Source organism: Hypomesus transpacificus, chromosome 11, assembly GCF_021917145.1.
Source record: "Hypomesus transpacificus isolate Combined female chromosome 11, fHypTra1, whole genome shotgun sequence".
Classification (NCBI taxonomy): Eukaryota; Metazoa; Chordata; class Actinopteri; order Osmeriformes; family Osmeridae; genus Hypomesus; species Hypomesus transpacificus.
This window is the reverse complement of record NC_061070.1, coordinates 15,153,087-15,170,655: the sequence shown is the minus strand read 5'-3', so window position 1 is coordinate 15,170,655 and position 17,569 is coordinate 15,153,087. Positions and strand designations below refer to the sequence as shown.

General features: G+C 46.9%; 2 protein-coding genes across 3 annotated transcripts; one reads left to right on the top strand and one right to left on the bottom strand.

Moving 5' to 3' along the window:
• Nucleotides 1-1,400: 1,400 nt before the first annotated feature.
• Nucleotides 1,401-2,835, bottom strand: LOC124473954 (D(1C) dopamine receptor). The gene has a single exon (XM_047029728.1). It carries the CDS (start codon nt 2,733-2,735, stop codon nt 1,401-1,403), a length of 1,335 nt encoding a protein of 444 aa, XP_046885684.1. The 5' UTR covers nt 2,736-2,835.
• Nucleotides 2,836-3,544: 709 nt separating this feature from the next.
• Nucleotides 3,545-13,506, top strand: tbc1d12a (TBC1 domain family, member 12a). Of its 2 annotated transcripts, XM_047029382.1 has the most exons (14): nt 3,545-5,275; nt 6,789-6,915; nt 8,043-8,105; nt 8,873-8,982; nt 9,110-9,192; nt 9,278-9,395; nt 9,572-9,678; nt 9,813-9,893; nt 9,998-10,092; nt 10,411-10,482; nt 10,715-10,843; nt 11,017-11,126; nt 11,413-11,671; nt 11,791-13,506. In XM_047029382.1, the coding sequence occupies exons 1-14, from the start codon at nt 3,855-3,857 to the stop codon at nt 11,860-11,862; spliced, it is 2,847 nt and encodes a 948-aa protein (XP_046885338.1). In that variant the 5' UTR covers nt 3,545-3,854; the 3' UTR covers nt 11,863-13,506. The 2 variants fall into 2 exon arrangements, with proteins under 2 accessions (XP_046885338.1, XP_046885339.1); XM_047029383.1 differs by lacking the exon at nt 8,043-8,105.
• Nucleotides 13,507-17,569: the final 4,063 nt, after the last annotated feature.

The window sequence follows — 17,569 nt, the reverse complement described above, 5'->3', positions numbered from 1 at the left end:
ATTAAATTACTATGCTGTCAATTATAAAATAATATGACTTTGCGTGCTAACTTGCTTGTAATTACTTCAAGTCAGGTCAAATTCTTTAAAAATTAAAATGTTAAAATCTCCAGCGTGCATTTGCTGGATTTTATTTCCATAACTGTTGATAAAGTGTACCATCTCACATATATTGTTGACAACGTATTGTGAGATGTCTAGACCCATAAGGATCTGAATTTGACTCTGCAGTAAAAGATTCAGTATTCAATTTTGTTAGTCACTAAATCTATAATTAAATGTCAAGCTGCAGGAAGGTAGACCTAATTACTGTCAGTGAAACCTCATCGACTGCACTGAGATGCAAGCCAAATGAAGGGGAGGTGAGAGGAGAATAATGTCATGTCAATAGACAGAAATATCACCAAAAAATGACATGCGGTGGAATAAACATAAATATTTCCACACCTGGTGCGTTATTGTGGAAAGTCTAACCAGAACGTAGTCTTTTCTTTCTTATTCACACACAGAAACATAGACGCACACGTCTGACTCAGTCCCTAGGGCACACCTGTGTGTGTGACCTGCAGTGGGGCTCAGGAGAGCCTTAGTCCTCAGCTTCCTCCACATGGTGTTTCAACCCCAAGTCCTTTGTAGATGAAAGAACCACAGTCATTTAGGTAACACTAGCTGGTTGTTAAAGTTGTTGTTCTTATAAGCAGATGTGAAATACAAGAAATACATAGAAATGTCACAAAGTCTCAAAACCTTACCATGACATCCTCTTCATTTCCACACTCCACAGCTATATTTATGTCTCATTTTTTACCTCATTTATGCCACCATGAAAAATTATTTTCAGAAACTACTGCATTAAACAGTACCAAAACTGTAGAATTTATTTTCATGGTCTAAATTTTTTTTCATTCACAAGTCTCGTTGGATTTCAACTCAATATTGTACATCAGTTGCCTGTTGAATGTCCAGAGATGAAACAGTAAAACAACAATCTTTAGTTATTATATGCTTGAATATAAAATATCCCCAGTATGAGGAATGTAATGTTTGTATGAATTAAGCTACAGATCACAAAGTTACCGTTGTTTTGTGTGTTCTAAGGCTTTCCAATCTCAGAGAATGCGCCGGTGCAGCATAGCTTTAGCACACTTAAATTGACCTTCCATGCTTCCCTGGTATAGAAAACACCCTAAAGATAAAGACTTCTCTTAATTAGAATGACAGTGCAGACTCAGGCATTCAGATATAAGCTCTAGTTGGAACCGAGGTTTCAAAACTGGGCTAAATGTTATGCACATAATCATGTGTGATAACCTCTAAAGACATGTAACATTTCGATGACAATATCTTTAACACGAGTGTATAACAATGGTTCAATAACTGACAACTTAAAGTGTGCCATTTTAGTCATGGATTTGGCAGAGTAGTGCGTCGCATTCCATAGCCCCAGCCGAGGTAAAGGGCGTTATGGTATCTAGTGATATCTCGCCATCACACTCAAACTGGACAATAGCGGGCAGAAGCAGGTTCTTGTGATCAAGGGATGTGTTTGAGATGAGAGAGACTTTATCGAACGGTGGGTTGGTGTTCTCTCCGGCGTTGGAGACAGCGTGTGGATGCTGTGCAGCCACCAAAACGTGTGCATCTTTCTGAAGCGTCGTATCATGGTGATAGGATACTAATTCGTTGCTAAAGTTTACTGTCTCCACTGTTGTGCTCGAGCAGATTTTATTACAGCCCAGAATAGTTGTAAAAGCTTTTCTGAAATCCGCGTTGAATGCATAAATCACAGGATTGAGTGAAGAGTTTGCCCAACCAAACCAAACAAAAATAGTGAATGTGGTTTCGCTTACGCACGGGGGGTCACAGAAAGGAACCATGCAGTTAAGGACGAAAAAGGGCAGCCAGCAAAACACGAACACTCCCATTATAATCGAGAGGGTCTTCAAAACTTTGGTTTCCTTTTTAAAAGACGTTTTCAATGAGTTTTCGTTTGCGCAGTCGTTTGGGTGGTGGTTATTTTGCGCCTGTTCCACGGCTCTCTCCAATGACGATATCCTGCGTATCTGTGTTTGCGCAATACGATAGATTCTCGTGTAAGTGGCAATCATGATAACCACTGGTATGTAGAAACTGATTAAAGAGGAAGATATAGCATATGTCTTGCTCAAATTCGCTTTACAATTCTCAGAGTGGTTACTGAAGTTCGCAGCCAACGTGTCCTCCTCAGACACGTGCCAGTTCAATTGGACAGGTATGAAGGAAATGAGAACAGACAGTGTCCATGCCACTCCAATCATGATAAACGCAACTCGGTGAGTCATTTTCCGTTCATATTTAAAAGGGCTTGCTATGGCCCAGTATCTATCGACGCTGATAATGCACAGGTTCAGAATAGATGCAGTGGAACACATTATGTCAAAAGCTATCCAGATTCCACAAAACCTTCCAAACAGCCATGTCCCGGTCACCTCTGAAATGGCCTCCCACGGCATCACTAGGACTGCAACGAACAGATCAGACACCGCCAGAGAAATTACGAAAAAGTTTGTTACCTTGGACCGTAGGTGTCTGAATTTAACGACGGCGGCACATACAAGTGTATTCCCCAACAATGTTGATACAATGAGCAGAAACAAAACGCACCCAATAAGCACGCGCACCCCATTGTCGCCAGGGTTCTCTTCATCAGTACCCTCCGACAGAACTTCTGTTCTATTTGAAGTGTAGTTTTCCATTTGTTTGTTTTTCAACCTTTGGATGGCAGCACCTCTTCAAATTAACATTAAAGCATGTATTCGTGTTACAATATGCTCTCAACCTCAATATCCGTCTTGGCACGGCCGCTGCAGATCACCAAAAAACTCCAGCCGCTAGGTGATCATTCTCTCGCCTTTCTCGTGATTGGCGTCATAGAGCAGGTGAGAACTACTTCTGGTCTGTCGAACTGGGGGCGTCTGTTCATATGGTCCGCACATCCAGACGAATATAAACGACATCATCTTGAAGCCGGGAGATAGGGTTAGGGTTCTGCACTTCAGAATTCTCAACGATTTCAGACATTAAACCATATGGACCCATGGCAACAGACAATTTTATGAGATAAGAGGCACGATAGGCCGAAGTGATTAGGCCTCAACCTAACGAGGACCTATATGCATAAGTTAATTCAAATTGTATGTTTTTTGTTTGAGAAAAATAACAGAAAAGAAAAGGTAAGTAAAAACCACCAACAATATTATTCACCGAAGCAACACATTGTCAAGCAAATAAGAAACCATTGATTGTGGAACCAAGCGAACTACAATGCCTTATGGGGGGAATTTTGAGAAATAGTATATACTAGTTTATTCTATGCATTCTGTGTAAGGGATAAGAAAATGTGTATTAAGTGATATAATATTACATTGTTAACTCACGAGAAATGCTTTTGCTGCAACGGATTGTACCAAATCCCATACATATTCACATGCTATTACGCCTTCTCACCAGAGGAGGTCGCTTCAAGCCCAACCTTTCAGACTTTTAGGCTCAGCAAAGCGAGAGAGAGACATGACGTCATCGCGGGCATTCCAAAATGGCTCCTACTAACAGTGGACACTATCTGAAAACGAAGGATTAAAAGGAAATTATACGCACTTAATGAATTTGGTCAAGATTATGTTTACCAACAGCAGATTTGGTTTAACTACAGTAGTCTAGCGTCTGTCTGTGTTACCTAAAGCTTCATACTAAAATGCCAACGCATTCACAGAACAAGGAGAACCACCGGGACACGGAGCTCAGCCGTCGGTCGAAGAGGGATCGCTGCAGGTTTTCGTGTGCGGAGCTCTAAGCAGCTTCGCGGATTGAATGATATGGAAACAGAAGGATATGGAGAGTCGGTTCTAGCTCTGACAGTCGATGTCAACGAAAACGAAGATGCAGGCAAATCGTTCGTTTCGTCGCAGATTGATCACAACATAGGAGGAAAGGCTCACCCATTGGAAGAAAACAGAAGCCGAGCATGCCCGGCTACTGAGGGTCAAGTGGGGAAGGGTCATGTGTATGCTGCCAGCAATGGGAGGAATGTAAACAATGAATGTGACGTGGAACCATCGCAGTATATTCGAGCCGGGAACTCCGTGATTTTGGATTTAGTTGCAGACTGTCTTCCCACTCGGTTGAAAGACAGCTGTGTAATTTCTGACCTGTGCAACGAGCATACACTGAATGGATTTACTGACTCATCGGTTCAGGTAATGGTAGGGTTGGAGTCTGGCTCCAACGCTGCAGAAGGGGGGAGAGGGGGGACCCTTTCCTGTAGAGACACAGCTGGGCTCGTCGACAGAGAAGAAGGGAACGGAATGTTACTGCCGCTGGATCGTGTTTCCGAGAAAGACGAAGATTGTGCGGGGGAGACCCCGAATTTCAATATTGATAACCTGGACAAGGGTTCCGGCCCAAAGGCAGTTGTCCCTTCTCTCGCACCAACCTTGTGCAAACATGAGCTGAATTGCACTTGCTCTGACGTTTTCAACATGAAAATGTCCAACGGGGAAGCGGACTGTCTTACAAGTTATGACAAAGACGTAGACGTTTCTTATTCTAGTCCGAAACACACGTCGTATAGCCTACGTTGCCAAGGACATGGTACCACTGATAAGGAAATAAAAGTAGCAAACGGTGGCTTACACATAGTAAAGAAGTCAGCAGCATGTGACTTTGAATCGCCTTCCACTCAAAATATCACGGACGTTCCAGTCGACATAGGCATGATCCAATCTCATCTGCAATACAAAAACATCCGGTCCTCTGCTACATCTTGTGAAAGCAACAGCGGGGGACTCAGCCATGAATGCCCAAGGGAAGCTGCCCCAGCTGCAGGCGAGCCCGCAGAGGAAGTGGGAAGTACTCTGGACCCCGATGTCTCTATAGAATCAAGTGCCAACATCCATTCCCCGTGCCCGTCTACTCTTTCTATCAACACCAGCGATAGTCAAATCACTGAGTCCAGTGCTAGAGAGGACTTCAGCGAGAGCAGCGTGCCAGCCAGGCCTCTCAGTCTCAGGACTAACCCGAATATTGCGCTTTCATTAAGCTGTGACGCTACTCCTCTCAGCCCGGAGTACGGGGACTTTTATGGAGCCGAGGGCTTCATCGACCCCAGAAACTCTTATGAAGTCAGCCGTCGTCAAAGTGCCCCAGACACATTGCCTGACGAGTCCATCATGGTGTCCAATCCGTCGGATCAGAGACTGATCTCAAAGAAGTTTGGCATCGCAGAATTTTTCACCAGGTAAAGCAAACTAAGAAAGTAAGACAGTTAGTTGAAGCCTCCACTCTTTTGATGATTATAAAACACACGTCTTTATGTTGGCTTCCCTTATTTGTGCGTGAAACCAAGTTAAGCCATACTCATTACTGGCCTTCCCTAACTTCCCCATTGGCACTGACTACTAAGCCTACTACTAGCATGGTGTTTACTAGACACACACAGACCAACTAAAGACTAGAAGGCAACAAGAATGGACCTGCTGCCTTGGCTTGACAGGTGGCAGCGTGAATGTATATTGTTTTGGACATGCAGCCTGGATATTAGATTAGCCTGTGCCTCCATAGGCTAATGGCATTGTCCTCCTCAATCTGGTAGGCAGGTGGAGAGGAGAGGGGAAGGATGCCTCTGTCTGATGGATAGGATATTGATATTCTCTTGTCCTGTAAGACTACAACAACAAATGGTTCAGTGTCTTGACATTTACAAACGGTTAAGACCGACTAATGAGATATGGCTTACTGTTCTTTGTCCTGCCAGATCCAGAGTCAGTAGACATCTCTCGCTACATGTTCCAGATGGCTCCCTGCCCTTTGTTCCCCCCCATCCTGATCTGTTGGCTTCAGCCTCCATTAAAGTGAAAGAAAGACATTTGGATTTGACGTGTCTAATAGGCATAGGGCCTACCAGTTCTTACTGATCTTGGTGTCTGATTGATCAAATATCCTAGGTTTGTGGGGTCTGATTTGGTAGTGTACCGCAGAATCAGCCTAGCTGGAAACACATGTTCTAGACCTCAGTCACTCTGGGAAACGGAGTGAGTTTGCAGACCTTGTTTTTATTCTCGGCGCTTCAGGGGAAAATGGTTATGTTCTCTCACATTTATGGCTTCTATGGGGACCTGGCCAAGAGCTGACAACTGCAAAGGACATCATCTCACTGTCTCTGTCTGTCGCTCTCTCTCTCTGGCTCTCTCTGGCTCTCTGGCTCTTTCTCTGGCTCTCTCTCTGGCTCTTTCTCTGGCTCTCTCTCTGGCTCTCTCTGGCTCTTTCTCTGGCTCTCTCTCTGGCTCTCTCTGGCTCTCTGGTTCTCTCTGGCTCTCTATCTGGCTCTGTCATTCTCCCCTCCTCTTGGTCTCACTCACTCTCTTCCTTATAAAGTAACATGTCCGATGGGATTGGAAGAGAGACTTACTCCCTCTCTCCATGACATACCATGGGTTTAGCTGCTCCTCCATGGCTCAGGGCAGGATCATATGAGACATGAAGATGTTCTTTCCCCCTCCTACCCTGCATAGCAACCACAGGAGCACATATTGGCTTTTCCTAGCAGTCAGCAATGCAAATATTTTCTCTCATATCTGCACTGAGGTTCCCAAGACTTACCACATCTAAGCCTGAGAACCTCAGGGAGGTGCGTGTGTGTGTGTGTGTGTGTGTATGCGCGTGTGTATGTCCAGTTGACTCCCCTTGTTGATCTCTCTCTCTCCTTCCCTTACTCTCCTCTTTTCATCCCGCACTCTGTCTCTCTCCTTCAGGAGCCTGTTTTCTAGGAAGCCCAAAGAGTCCAAGCCCCCATCCCAGAATGCACCTGGGTGGAGGTTGTTTGGAAAAGTCCCATTACGAGACAGCGATGCTTCTAAAGACTCCATGGCCATACAGCAGGTTGGTTTTACTGACTGACACACACACACACACACACCAGCCCTGAAGTCTGCAGCTGGGGAGCCAGCTGGACCCGTGGGGACCCCTCCCTTCCCCCCTTTCACTTCCTCTTGCTGTGGTGCTGCTTGGTCTTTGCCAGCGATTAAACAGCCTCTCTCTCATACTCACACACACACTCTCATAGACACACATACTCACACACACTCTCACCGGCTCTTCCATCTACCTGCTATGGAGGCCCACCAGTGAGCTGTTGTGTCTCAGTGTGAGAGCATGCCGGCCCATGCCCTGGACAGGAGGCATTCAGAGCATTGTGCCCCACTTTCTGTCAGCCGGTTTGTCTGTCTCTCTCTCTCTGTCATCCTCTCTCTGTCTGTCATCCTCTCTCTGTCTGTCATCCTCTCTCTGTCTGTCATCCTCTCTCTCTCTCTGTCATCCTCTCTCTGTCTGTCATCCTCTCTCTGTCTGTCATCCTCTCTCTCTCTGTCATCCTCTCTCTGTCTGTCATCCTCTCTCTGTCTGTCATCCTCTCTCTCTCTGTTATCCTCTCTCTGTCTGTCATCCTCTCTCTGTCTGTCATCCTCTCTCTCTCTGTCATCCTCTCTCTCTGTGTCATCCTCTCTCTGTCTGTCATCCTCTCTCTGTCTGTCATCCTCTCTCTCTCTGTCATCCTCTCTCTGTCTGTCATCCTCTCTCTGTCTGTCATCCTCTCTTTCTGTCATCCTCTCTCTGTCTGTCATCCTCTCTCTGTCTGTCATCCTCTCTCTGTCATCCTCTCTCTGTCTGTCATCCTCTCTCTCTCTGTCATCCTCTCTCTCTCTGTCATCCTCTCTCTGTCTGTCATCCTCTCTCTGTCTGTCATCCTCTCTCTGTCTGTCATCCTCTCTCTGTCTGTCATCCTCTCTCTGTCTGTCATCCTCTCTCTCTCTGTCATCCTCTCTCTGTCTGTCATCCTCTCTCTGTCTGTCATCCTCTCTCTGTCGGTCCTATCTCTACATCTGTCTGGTCTGTCTCTCTCTCCCCCACCCTGCAGTGTTTAGCTCTCAGCTGGTAATGGTGTGCCCTGGTCCACAGAGGATCCGAGTATTTCTGACCAACCAGAGCTTGTGTGTTTGTCTGTTCGTCAGGAGGCCGGCCTCGACAGGCCTCTCGATGCTGAGGCTGATGAGCCCAGTCTCTCTCCTCCAGGGGTATGGTTGCAACGTTTCTCTTCCACCTCCTCTCTTTCTCGCCGTCATACCTGTCCGTTTGTCTGTTTGTCGTAGACCAGAGATGTTTAGAAGGCGCGAGGTGCGCTTGATTAGTGTCCTCGGTCCAACCGAGTCATTTCTGTCACACTAAACCCTTAACTCAGTTACTTCTCTGCTCAGGTCTGAAAACGCTGCTTTTCCACTCTCCCATCCCTGGTCACCTGACTGCCACCCATCTGTCTGTGCGTGTGCTTTCATTGCATCCTACAAGCATGATTGAGCACTTTACTAACAGTACAACATATATTCTACATGTTGAAAGACGAGAGATTGGATAGTCACTTGCAGGGGGGTTGAAAGATCCCTGTTGGCCCGCAGCTGATCGCGATAACTGAATAAGCTTTTTATTGCCCACAAACACACACGTGTACACCCCCTCACTCCACACACACACACACACACACACACCCACTGTGTGAGTGCTTGTTAGGCTTCCCTGCCGTGTAGAGTGAGAGAGCGCTGGCTGGCCTGGGCAGGTTAGATAAACACAGAGCTGGCTCCATGTGATCTGCATCAGGCCAGTCAGCTGGGCCTCATTTAGGCCTGGAGACTGAGGCCCCCTTCAGGTCCTCCTCAGGTCTTCCTGGAGAATTCACAGATGTGTTATGAGGAAACTGGGGACAGATGTGTTGGAAGGCTCACGCTTGAAGCTATCCAATCATGTTAGGTCTGGATTTGACCATGTTTAACTTCTGACTTCCATGCAGGAGTTCCCAGTGAAGGAGGACCAGCAACGCCCCCTGCCTGCAGGGAGGAGGAAGAACCTGGAGTTTGAACCTCTCTCGACCACCGCTCTCATACTGGAGGACCGGCCGGCGTGAGTCCTGCCAACTACACGTTCCAGAGTGCACCGTTTGCCCTGTCCACCATTGCTTTGATTCAATTTGAACAGGTCTAAACTACACCTCCCATAATGCAGCATTGTTGAATGTCCCCGTTTGTAGAAACCTTCCAGCCAAGTCTGAGGAGGAGGCTCAGAGACACAGACAGGAGTATGACGAGATGGTGGCAGGAGCCAAGAGAAGAGGTACCCACCACACACACTCAAACACACACACACGGACACACACACACACACACATACGGACTAACTCCCTCCCTTGGTGTGTCAGAGCTGAAGGAGGCGCAGAGGAAGAAGCGTCAGATGAAGGAGAGGATCAGACAGGAGGAGAGCATCGCCAGCGCCATGGTCATCTGGAACAACGACATCTTGCCTCACTGGGAGACCATGTGAGACACACTCACAAACACACAGACACACAATACAGACACCTCAAGTGCTCAACTCACCCAACCCTCCGTCCCTCTGTCCCCCACTCCTCTCTCTCTCTGTCCCTCATCCCTCCCCCTCCCTCTGTTCCTCTCCCCGTCACCCCACACACCGTCCCTAACGCGCTCCCTTGCAGGCGTAACACCAGGAGGGTGAGAGAGCTGTGGTGGCAAGGTCTCCCCCCCAGCGTCAGAGGGCGGGTCTGGAGCCTAGCCATCGGCAACGAGCTCAACATCACACCAGGTGACCACGCACACACACACACACACACACTTACAGTGTTGTACTACAGGCTGGCTAACACCAGAACGAGAGCAGAACTCCATCAGATCCATTCAAATGATTTTCTAACACCGCACCATGTTGTCTGTGGGCAGAGTTGTATGAGATCTTCCTGTCCAGAGCCAAGGAGAAGTGGAGGAGCTACAGTGAGACGAGCTCCGAGAGCGAGATCGATGGTAGGTCACCAGGGCAACTGTGCTGTCTGGACGTTTCTGTCTGGGAGACCTTGACCAAGCTGACCCCAAGCTGACCCGTCATAAATGTTGTTGTTTGTTGTCAGACTGCGGGGCGTCTCTGGCAGACAGAGAGTCCAGCCTGGACCTGATCAAGCTGGACATCTCCAGAACCTTCCCGTCCCTCTTCATTTTCCAGAAGGTTGGAAAGTGTTTTTGTGTCTACGTCTGTGTGACTTGTGTCTACGTCTGTGTGACTTGTGTCTACGTCTGTGTGACTTGTGTCTAAGTCTGTGTGACTTGTGTCTACGTCTGTGTGACTTGTGTCTACGTCTGTGTGACTTGTGTCTACGTCTGTGTGACTTGTGTCTAAGTCTGTGTGACTTGTGTCTACGTCTGTGTGACTTGTGTCTACGTCTGTGTGACTTGTGTCTACGTCTGTGTGACTTGTGTGTTGAAATGGACGTCTTCATCCCTTCTCTCCATCCCTCTCTCCTGTCTCTCTCTCTCCTTCCCCCAGGGTGGGCCATACCATGACCTGCTCCACAGTGTTCTGGGGGCGTATACCTGCTACAGACCAGATATCGGATATGTGAGTATAAAACCAATTCACCCTCAACTGCAGGACGTTTTCCAATACAGGAAGTTCTTTCTGTGCACAGCCTGTTCACTGTACAGCAAACAAAAGATTGATTGAAGATTTGCAAATCCAACACTCCCAGGGGGCGTAACTTAAACAAATAAGTGGTTTTAATTTACACCTGACTGTGGGTGTAGTGGAGGTTTGGGCCTGGTCTAAGATCAGTGTTGGCTGTGTGTCCCAGGTCCAGGGCATGTCCTTCATCGCTGCAGTGCTGATCCTGAATCTGGAGGAGGCCGATGCCTTCATCACCTTCGCTAACCTTCTCAACAAGCCCTGTCAGATGGCATTCTTCAGAGTGGACCATGACCTGGTACTGACACACATGCATGAACATGCACACACACACGTCGACACACTCATAAACTCACACTCAACTACTCCATTTCAAGTTCATACATGAACAAGTTCACTTTAGACGTCAAGCTTATGTGATTCATTGCCTACATGCCAATAATCCCACGACCGCTTTCTCGTGTTCCTCAGATGTTGAAATACTTTGCTGCTTTCGAGGTGTTCTTCGAGGAAAACCTGCCCCGCCTCTTCATTCACTTCCAGACCAACAACCTGACCCCTGACCTCTACCTAATAGACTGGTGAGTCATGATGTTACCTCATTTCCTCCTCTGAACAGGGAGAACGGTTATGGGCCGCCCCAGGAAGACCTATTTTGGCGAGGCCGCATCTTCTCAGCGGTGAACGATAAGATCCCGGGTTGTTTCTTCGGTTTGTTAGCAACACCAGATCCTTTTAGTACGACGGCCTGTAATACTAGAAACCTATTCCCCTCCCTCTCTTTTGTTGATTTTTCTCTCCCCATCCCTCCCTTTCTTCCCTCATCCATTTCTTCTTCCATTGTTCCCTGCTCTCCTTCCCATTCAGGATCTTCACCCTGTATAGTAAGTCTCTGCCGCTAGATGTGGCGTGCCGTGTGTGGGACGTGTTCTGCCGCGACGGCGAGGAGAGCTTGTTCCGGACAGGCCTGGGAATCCTGCGTCTTTACCAGGACGTCCTGCAGCAGATGGACTTCATCCACATGGCCCAGTTCCTCACCAGGCTCCCTGAGGACATGGCCGCGCACGCGCTCTTCTCCTGCATGGCCACCACGCACATGCTCAGTAGCAACCGCAGGTGGGGCCAGGTAAGTGGAAATAAAAACGTCGAGACACCTAGGCACACGCGTACGGTGAAGACTTGAATTGATCTCAGATAGCACGTCACACGTATTGTCATTTTATATTACATGTTTATTTACCTCAGGTCTTCTCTGCGTTGATGAAGGACGGCAATAAGGAGGCGGACAAGAACAATAGTCCTGCGTTGAGAAGCTAGTGCTAATCCACCATTAAGCTAATGCTATGCCAGCCCCAAGCTAGAGGTAGCCCAATACCAAGGTAAGGCTAGCCTAGTGCTAAGCTAACACTCACCCAGGATAATAATATCCCAGAAACAAGCTAACAATGGTCTGGTATCAAGCTAATGCTACCTGGGCATTATGATACAATTAGTCCTTTATCAAACTAAGCCTATATCAGGCTAACACTAGCCAAATGGTGAACAGTGATTCAAACGTCCTCGGATTCACCATTGGAAACAGGGACTCGTACTAGCCACAAAGCCGTTTCTCTAAGTTTGGCAGCAACAACAACAATTATTTACATTCATAAGTGCTACAAAAGGAGTAGAGAGATGGTTTGCTTGCCAATGAAAGGCACTAAATACATGAGAAGCAGGTAGTACTGCCGTTTGACATCTGTACACTAGGAGCCGTTTGTGTCCGAGCATAGTTGGAACCGTGGTAGCTAAACTGAAGTCGGCTGATCACACACACCTCAGTCCCAAGGGGGAAATTGTCATTGTTAATAGAGTGGCGTAGCACACAGTCACTAGGCATCAAGGTTTACCTCAACACTCCTTTGGTTAGCTTATGCTATACATGTGAACTCTACCTGCATTTTCACCCCTACCTCTGTTTGAACATACACACGCTGACACACACGCACACACACACCAGCGTATGAGCAGGCCTTAAGTGGGATTCCTGGAGCCACTGAGACTCCAGTGCAGCCTGGTCTAAAGTGCTATCTGAAGACACACCTGTTACAGGCCATTTCTTTTCTATTTCTGGATGGTCATGCCAAATTCCTCCATGACGTAAGTGTTTGTATCTGTAAATATGAACTTGTGGCTGACCAGTCCCTCACCTGAGATCCATTTGGCGTCGACTGTGTGATGCCGGTGTGGGGATTGTAGGCCCGGGCCTTCATTAAAGACGTATTTGTGTGGTGTATCTACGTATTCATGTATGATGTACATTCTGTATGCTCCTCTCAAACAACAATCCCACTGGGCTCCATGGCAACACTCCAAGGGACAGCATTGTGGAATATGTGAAGAGTATATCTGTGTGCCCTTATAATTCTGCTAGCTGCAGAAAACTTGACACACCCCATCGGAGGAAGAGATGGGAGCTGGAGAGGATATTTTTATATAAAAGTGCAATAGTTATCTGTCTTGCTGGGCATATGAGGTTTTCAGTGTTTTGAAAAGAAACACATGTTTGAGCTGCTTCGTATTGAGTTTAGCGGCTTCGGTAGTCAGCCATGCTTTGATGGTATTATCCTGCCTTTATGACGGTGCAGTGCTTTGATTAAATATTTAGGCAGGGGAGCTGAGGGGAGGGGGCAGAAATTGTAAATGCAATTTTCTTCATTTTATGGCTATGTACATCAAATAAGGCTTATTTTATTTCTTCCAAAATAAAATGGTCCAATGGATATTATTTAAGTTCTCTCATAACCTTTGGTTGTATTTTATCTCTGTAAATGATTAATTTAGGTTTCTTTTTTCAGTTTCTGTTTGTTTTCAATTGTACAGTTTTCTTATGCCTTACTGGTTCTGTACATAACATGTAAAAAGATCCTCTCTTTCATATATGAACACTAGTTACATGTGTAAATAAAAAAGTAAAAATTACATGTTTGGTCTTATCTTCATGTCCTCTTTGGTCCAAACACTACCTTTTACATCCCAAACACAGTTCAAATGATTTAAAGGAGTATTTCACAGATATATGCCACCCTTTTTTTCTTTTCAGACCCTTTGGCTGTAGTGTGCTTGTGAGAGCACTAGGGGGAGCTATACCCACAACTTAAGCATGAACCTTATCTAGACCTTTCCTGAAAGCAGACAGGGTTTCTAGGGAGAGCAGAACTGTGGGCTCCCAGCAAATCATCAACCACAGTCTGCATTGAATCAAACCATTACATTACTGCTAATCAGCTGTGTGGTAGGTATGTTTCGCTTCTGCGGCATCACCTGGCTGAATGTAGAATGCCTTCGATGCTCAACTCACACTTGTCCATTTGTGTCAGTGTGTCTGAAAAGCTACATGAAACACATCATCTCAAGAATGCTTAAACTCTTGGTATGTCTGTACTGTGTGTAGTATGTGTGCACATGTGTGTGTGTTCATGTGTGTGGTCTCAACACAGTAGGCAGCTTCATTGTTGTCTGTCTGGAATGAGAGGTTTGGCCTTTCAGCCTTCAGCGTCTCAGAAGGGAGACTGACAGTTTAAGAGTGGTGGGAGAAGGCAGGAGGGCCTCTGCTCAAACCCTGAGTGTTGACATGTAGATGTTTGTTAAAGTCATTTAGTCTGCATGTGAAACAGAGGGCAGCAGCCTGCGAAAGCAAAGGCTTCTATTATGGGGATGAGGAAGGTATAAAGATATCCATTCCAAAACAACAACAAAAAGGGGAAGATTGATTGTTTTCCTCCTGCGCTCACAGTTGGAGTTTAAGAGGTTACCTTGCCTTGTTACGACAAAGAGGGTTCCATTGTGTGGTTCCACCCCTGTGCGAATCCTCCTCATCAAGCGCGATCTGATTACAATCAGTGATACGTTATTAGAATTCAATATCACAATTCATTGTCGTTTTCCTAGTACTGCGCTCTTACGTACTGATTCACTTTGATTACGGAAGGACAGTTGTGGAGGACGGATCATGTTCTCATCGCGCTCAGTAGCCGGTTCAGAGCCTGGTGCCTAGGGCCAGGGGTGGAACGCCCTGTGGCTCCAGCCTCCATTGGTTAAGCCTGGCCTGGTGCATGATAACTGTCTCGTCTGTGATGGAGAGTTTTCCATATTTTTTATAACACATCGTGTTTTCTTCTGTTATTCTTCTTCTATCCTCGAATCTAATCTCTAATTAGACGCTAATCCTCTGATCTTCATGCCTCAGAGAGACTCTGCAGCAGACAGTTTCCGTGTCTTTGATCCATTCATTATTCTTGCAGAGTGTGACTCTCGATTCAGCTGACTGATAAATGCGTATGAACCCCAGAACCTAGACTGAAGCCACATCGCTGGGAGACTTAACGTTTTGTTCCTCCTCACAGCTCACAGCTCGGCTTGTACATGGGCGCACAAGCCCATTGGCGTACCTATCAGTTCAACGTTATAGGAACGTCTCATCCCTACACCAACATGTGTTTGAACAGAGGAAAGTGATCCACTGTGACATGGATCTGGCTGTGACGTGCAACTGGAGGAACCATGGCACCGCTGCCAAAGCAGCTGTTGACACCGTGACCTATCTGAGTCGGCTCTGACGCTGACGCACCAACGGGCAGAATGGCTCTCTGTGTGTGAGCTCCCGTTGTCTGGGAAACCTGTTATCTCCGTTACGTGAACATTAGTGAGATGCTGGGCAGATAGTGGCACAGTGGACCGCGCTGGGAGAGAGGAAGGGAGGAAGAGAGGAGGAGAGGGGGGCTAGTAGCACTCAGGCCCAGAAGGCTTTGATCTCCTGCTTATCCTCTGCTCACTGTCACCCTGAGGGAGGTGGAAAGGGGGCACTAAACCTCGTCTCTCCCCACTTTATCCTTCCGCCTCAACAACCCGTGCGCACACACACATGCATAAACCACACAAATTGAATGTAAGCATCTAGCGCACAGAAAGCTTGCGGGACAGAGAACTCGATAAAAAGTGGAAAACAAAACATCCTCACAGAAGACGGAATGTTCTGGTTTCTGCCGGCGCTTGCTCCTCCCAACATGTGATGCCATCAGGGTGTGAGGCAGGCCAAGTCTCTTTAGCTCCCTTTACACTTACCAGGGCGAAAGACTCTCGCAGATGAACGACCAAGCCACCAGGAGCAGAGTTGCAATTAGACGTTCCATTCTACACGGGATATTCAGATAACAAGGGAGTAGCTAGGGCATCAATGAGGTCAGTGGCCTGTCATTGTTGGCGAATGAATGAGATTTTTAATAAAAACAAAAAACTGCTTCCTTATTATGGTGACCTAATGAGTCCTGCGTCAGAATGTGGGAAAGTCCCGTCATGCCTCCTAACTCCCCCTTCCCAACCCCTCTGCACCTGCATCTCTGCCCCCCCACCAGCCCTTCACTATGCTCCGGGGGTTTTGATGTGAACCAGCCATCCAGTGTTTGTATTGAGCGCGAAACGGACATTTAATTACCAGAAAATGCTATCGGCATTTCGCCCCAGACAAAGAATGGCACATAGAGCTCATTGAGGTTATCAACAAGGGGACCAGTGGTCAATTGGGTCATTGATTTGAATTGTTTGACAGACCCGGAGGAGCAAGCAAAGTTCAAAAATCCCCCAGTAAAATTGAGAAGTTTGTCACAGAATCTGTTGGAAGGGTCTGTCAGGAGTGATTAGGGTGCATGAAAGAGCCTGGCGATCAAACAAGCCTGTACCAACGCTGCAGATTTAATTAGAATTTGCATGGCTTTGTTCGTGACTCCTCATCAAGCATGATCTGATTACAAGGGTGAACAGTTACAGCGGGGTATTGTGGACTTAATTGTCGAACAAAACTGATATTATTTTTACAGAACCTCAAAGTTTCAAAGTAAATCGGTCTGTGTGGAAAGATAACATTTGGAGGTAGACAGAAGCAGAGGAGGACTGTTAGTTTGATTGTGAGTTTGACGTTTTTCCTGTGCAACCAACTTTAAGCCGGGGCTTGGTGGGAGTTGAAGGGTGCGTTGGAAGCGAGGCCTCATTAACTGTGTGGCGCCCCTTGACCCCACTGATGTGGGGTGACAGGCCAAATGGGGGGAAGGTGATTGGCTAGCAGGTTCCACGGTTAAACGTGCCACCACTGGTGTGTCCTGAGCAGACTGCACACAGCCTCCTTCTGTCAAACCCATTCACACCAGCAGCCCCATCCTGCCGACCTGCCCGCTCTCACACACACACACTGGCCTTCCCCTCTCTCTCTCCCCTCTTCCCACACAACGCTCCACACTAATTGTTGTCTTCCATGAGTTCCATGATTTTCGCGTTATTTTACACACAAGGCTTTCCAGAAAGTCATTTATCTGAGACGGTCCAATTGTTGGCAACTGCTTTTATGTAAAGTCACTCCCCAAATGTTAGTACTGTAACTTAAGTGACGTGCAAATGACGAAAGTTAAAATGCTATGATTTCTTAAATGACGATGGTGCAGCGAGGAGGAATAGAGCCCGTCTGGAGAGAGTACTCTCTGAACTTGAAAATAATGACCGTTCCTGGTTCATTAATGCCTATTTAGTCAATCATAACACATCAGAAATTAGTTTACTATTCAGAGGCAAGACAATTGACCTTGTGTGTGCCCTTCATCGCCATTGAACTGTCACAGGCCTTCCTCCAAATTGAGGCAATTAGCAGCACTGTGTCTGCCCATGAAGATGAGTGTCTCCACTGTGGACTAATGACGGCGCCAGGACATGGCCTAATCAGCCCCGGATGCCTGAATCCCCACAGGTCAGAATGTTGGATGACTACACCTGCCAATGGGATGGATGAGTTGTGGCACTTTTCCTCCTGGTGACCTGAGTTGGACGTGCGGAACCTCAGAGGAACAAAGCACTGTAATTCTACCTCTCTTCCCCTGACACAGGGTCTTTTTACTAGTCATCAGACTGCTGCATATCCCTATAGAACCCCAATTCCATAAATTAGTAAGCCGATTAGTCCCAATTCAAATTTGGGACACAAGTAACATTTTTAAATGGC

Bases quoted from the DNA above. Each gene is read 5' to 3' on its own strand.
- LOC124473954 (XM_047029728.1), bottom strand. From the start codon at position 2,735: ATGGAAAACTACACTTCAAATAGAACAGAAGTTCTGTCGGAGGGTACT.
- tbc1d12a (XM_047029382.1), top strand. From the start codon at position 3,855: ATGGAAACAGAAGGATATGGAGAGTCGGTTCTAGCTCTGACAGTCGAT. The intron at 10,093-10,410 runs GTTGGAAAGTGT...TCCTTCCCCCAG, and splicing joins CCCTCTTCATTTTCCAGAAG to GGTGGGCCATACCATGACCT. The intron at 11,672-11,790 runs GTAAGTGGAAAT...TATTTACCTCAG, and splicing joins GCAACCGCAGGTGGGGCCAG to GTCTTCTCTGCGTTGATGAA.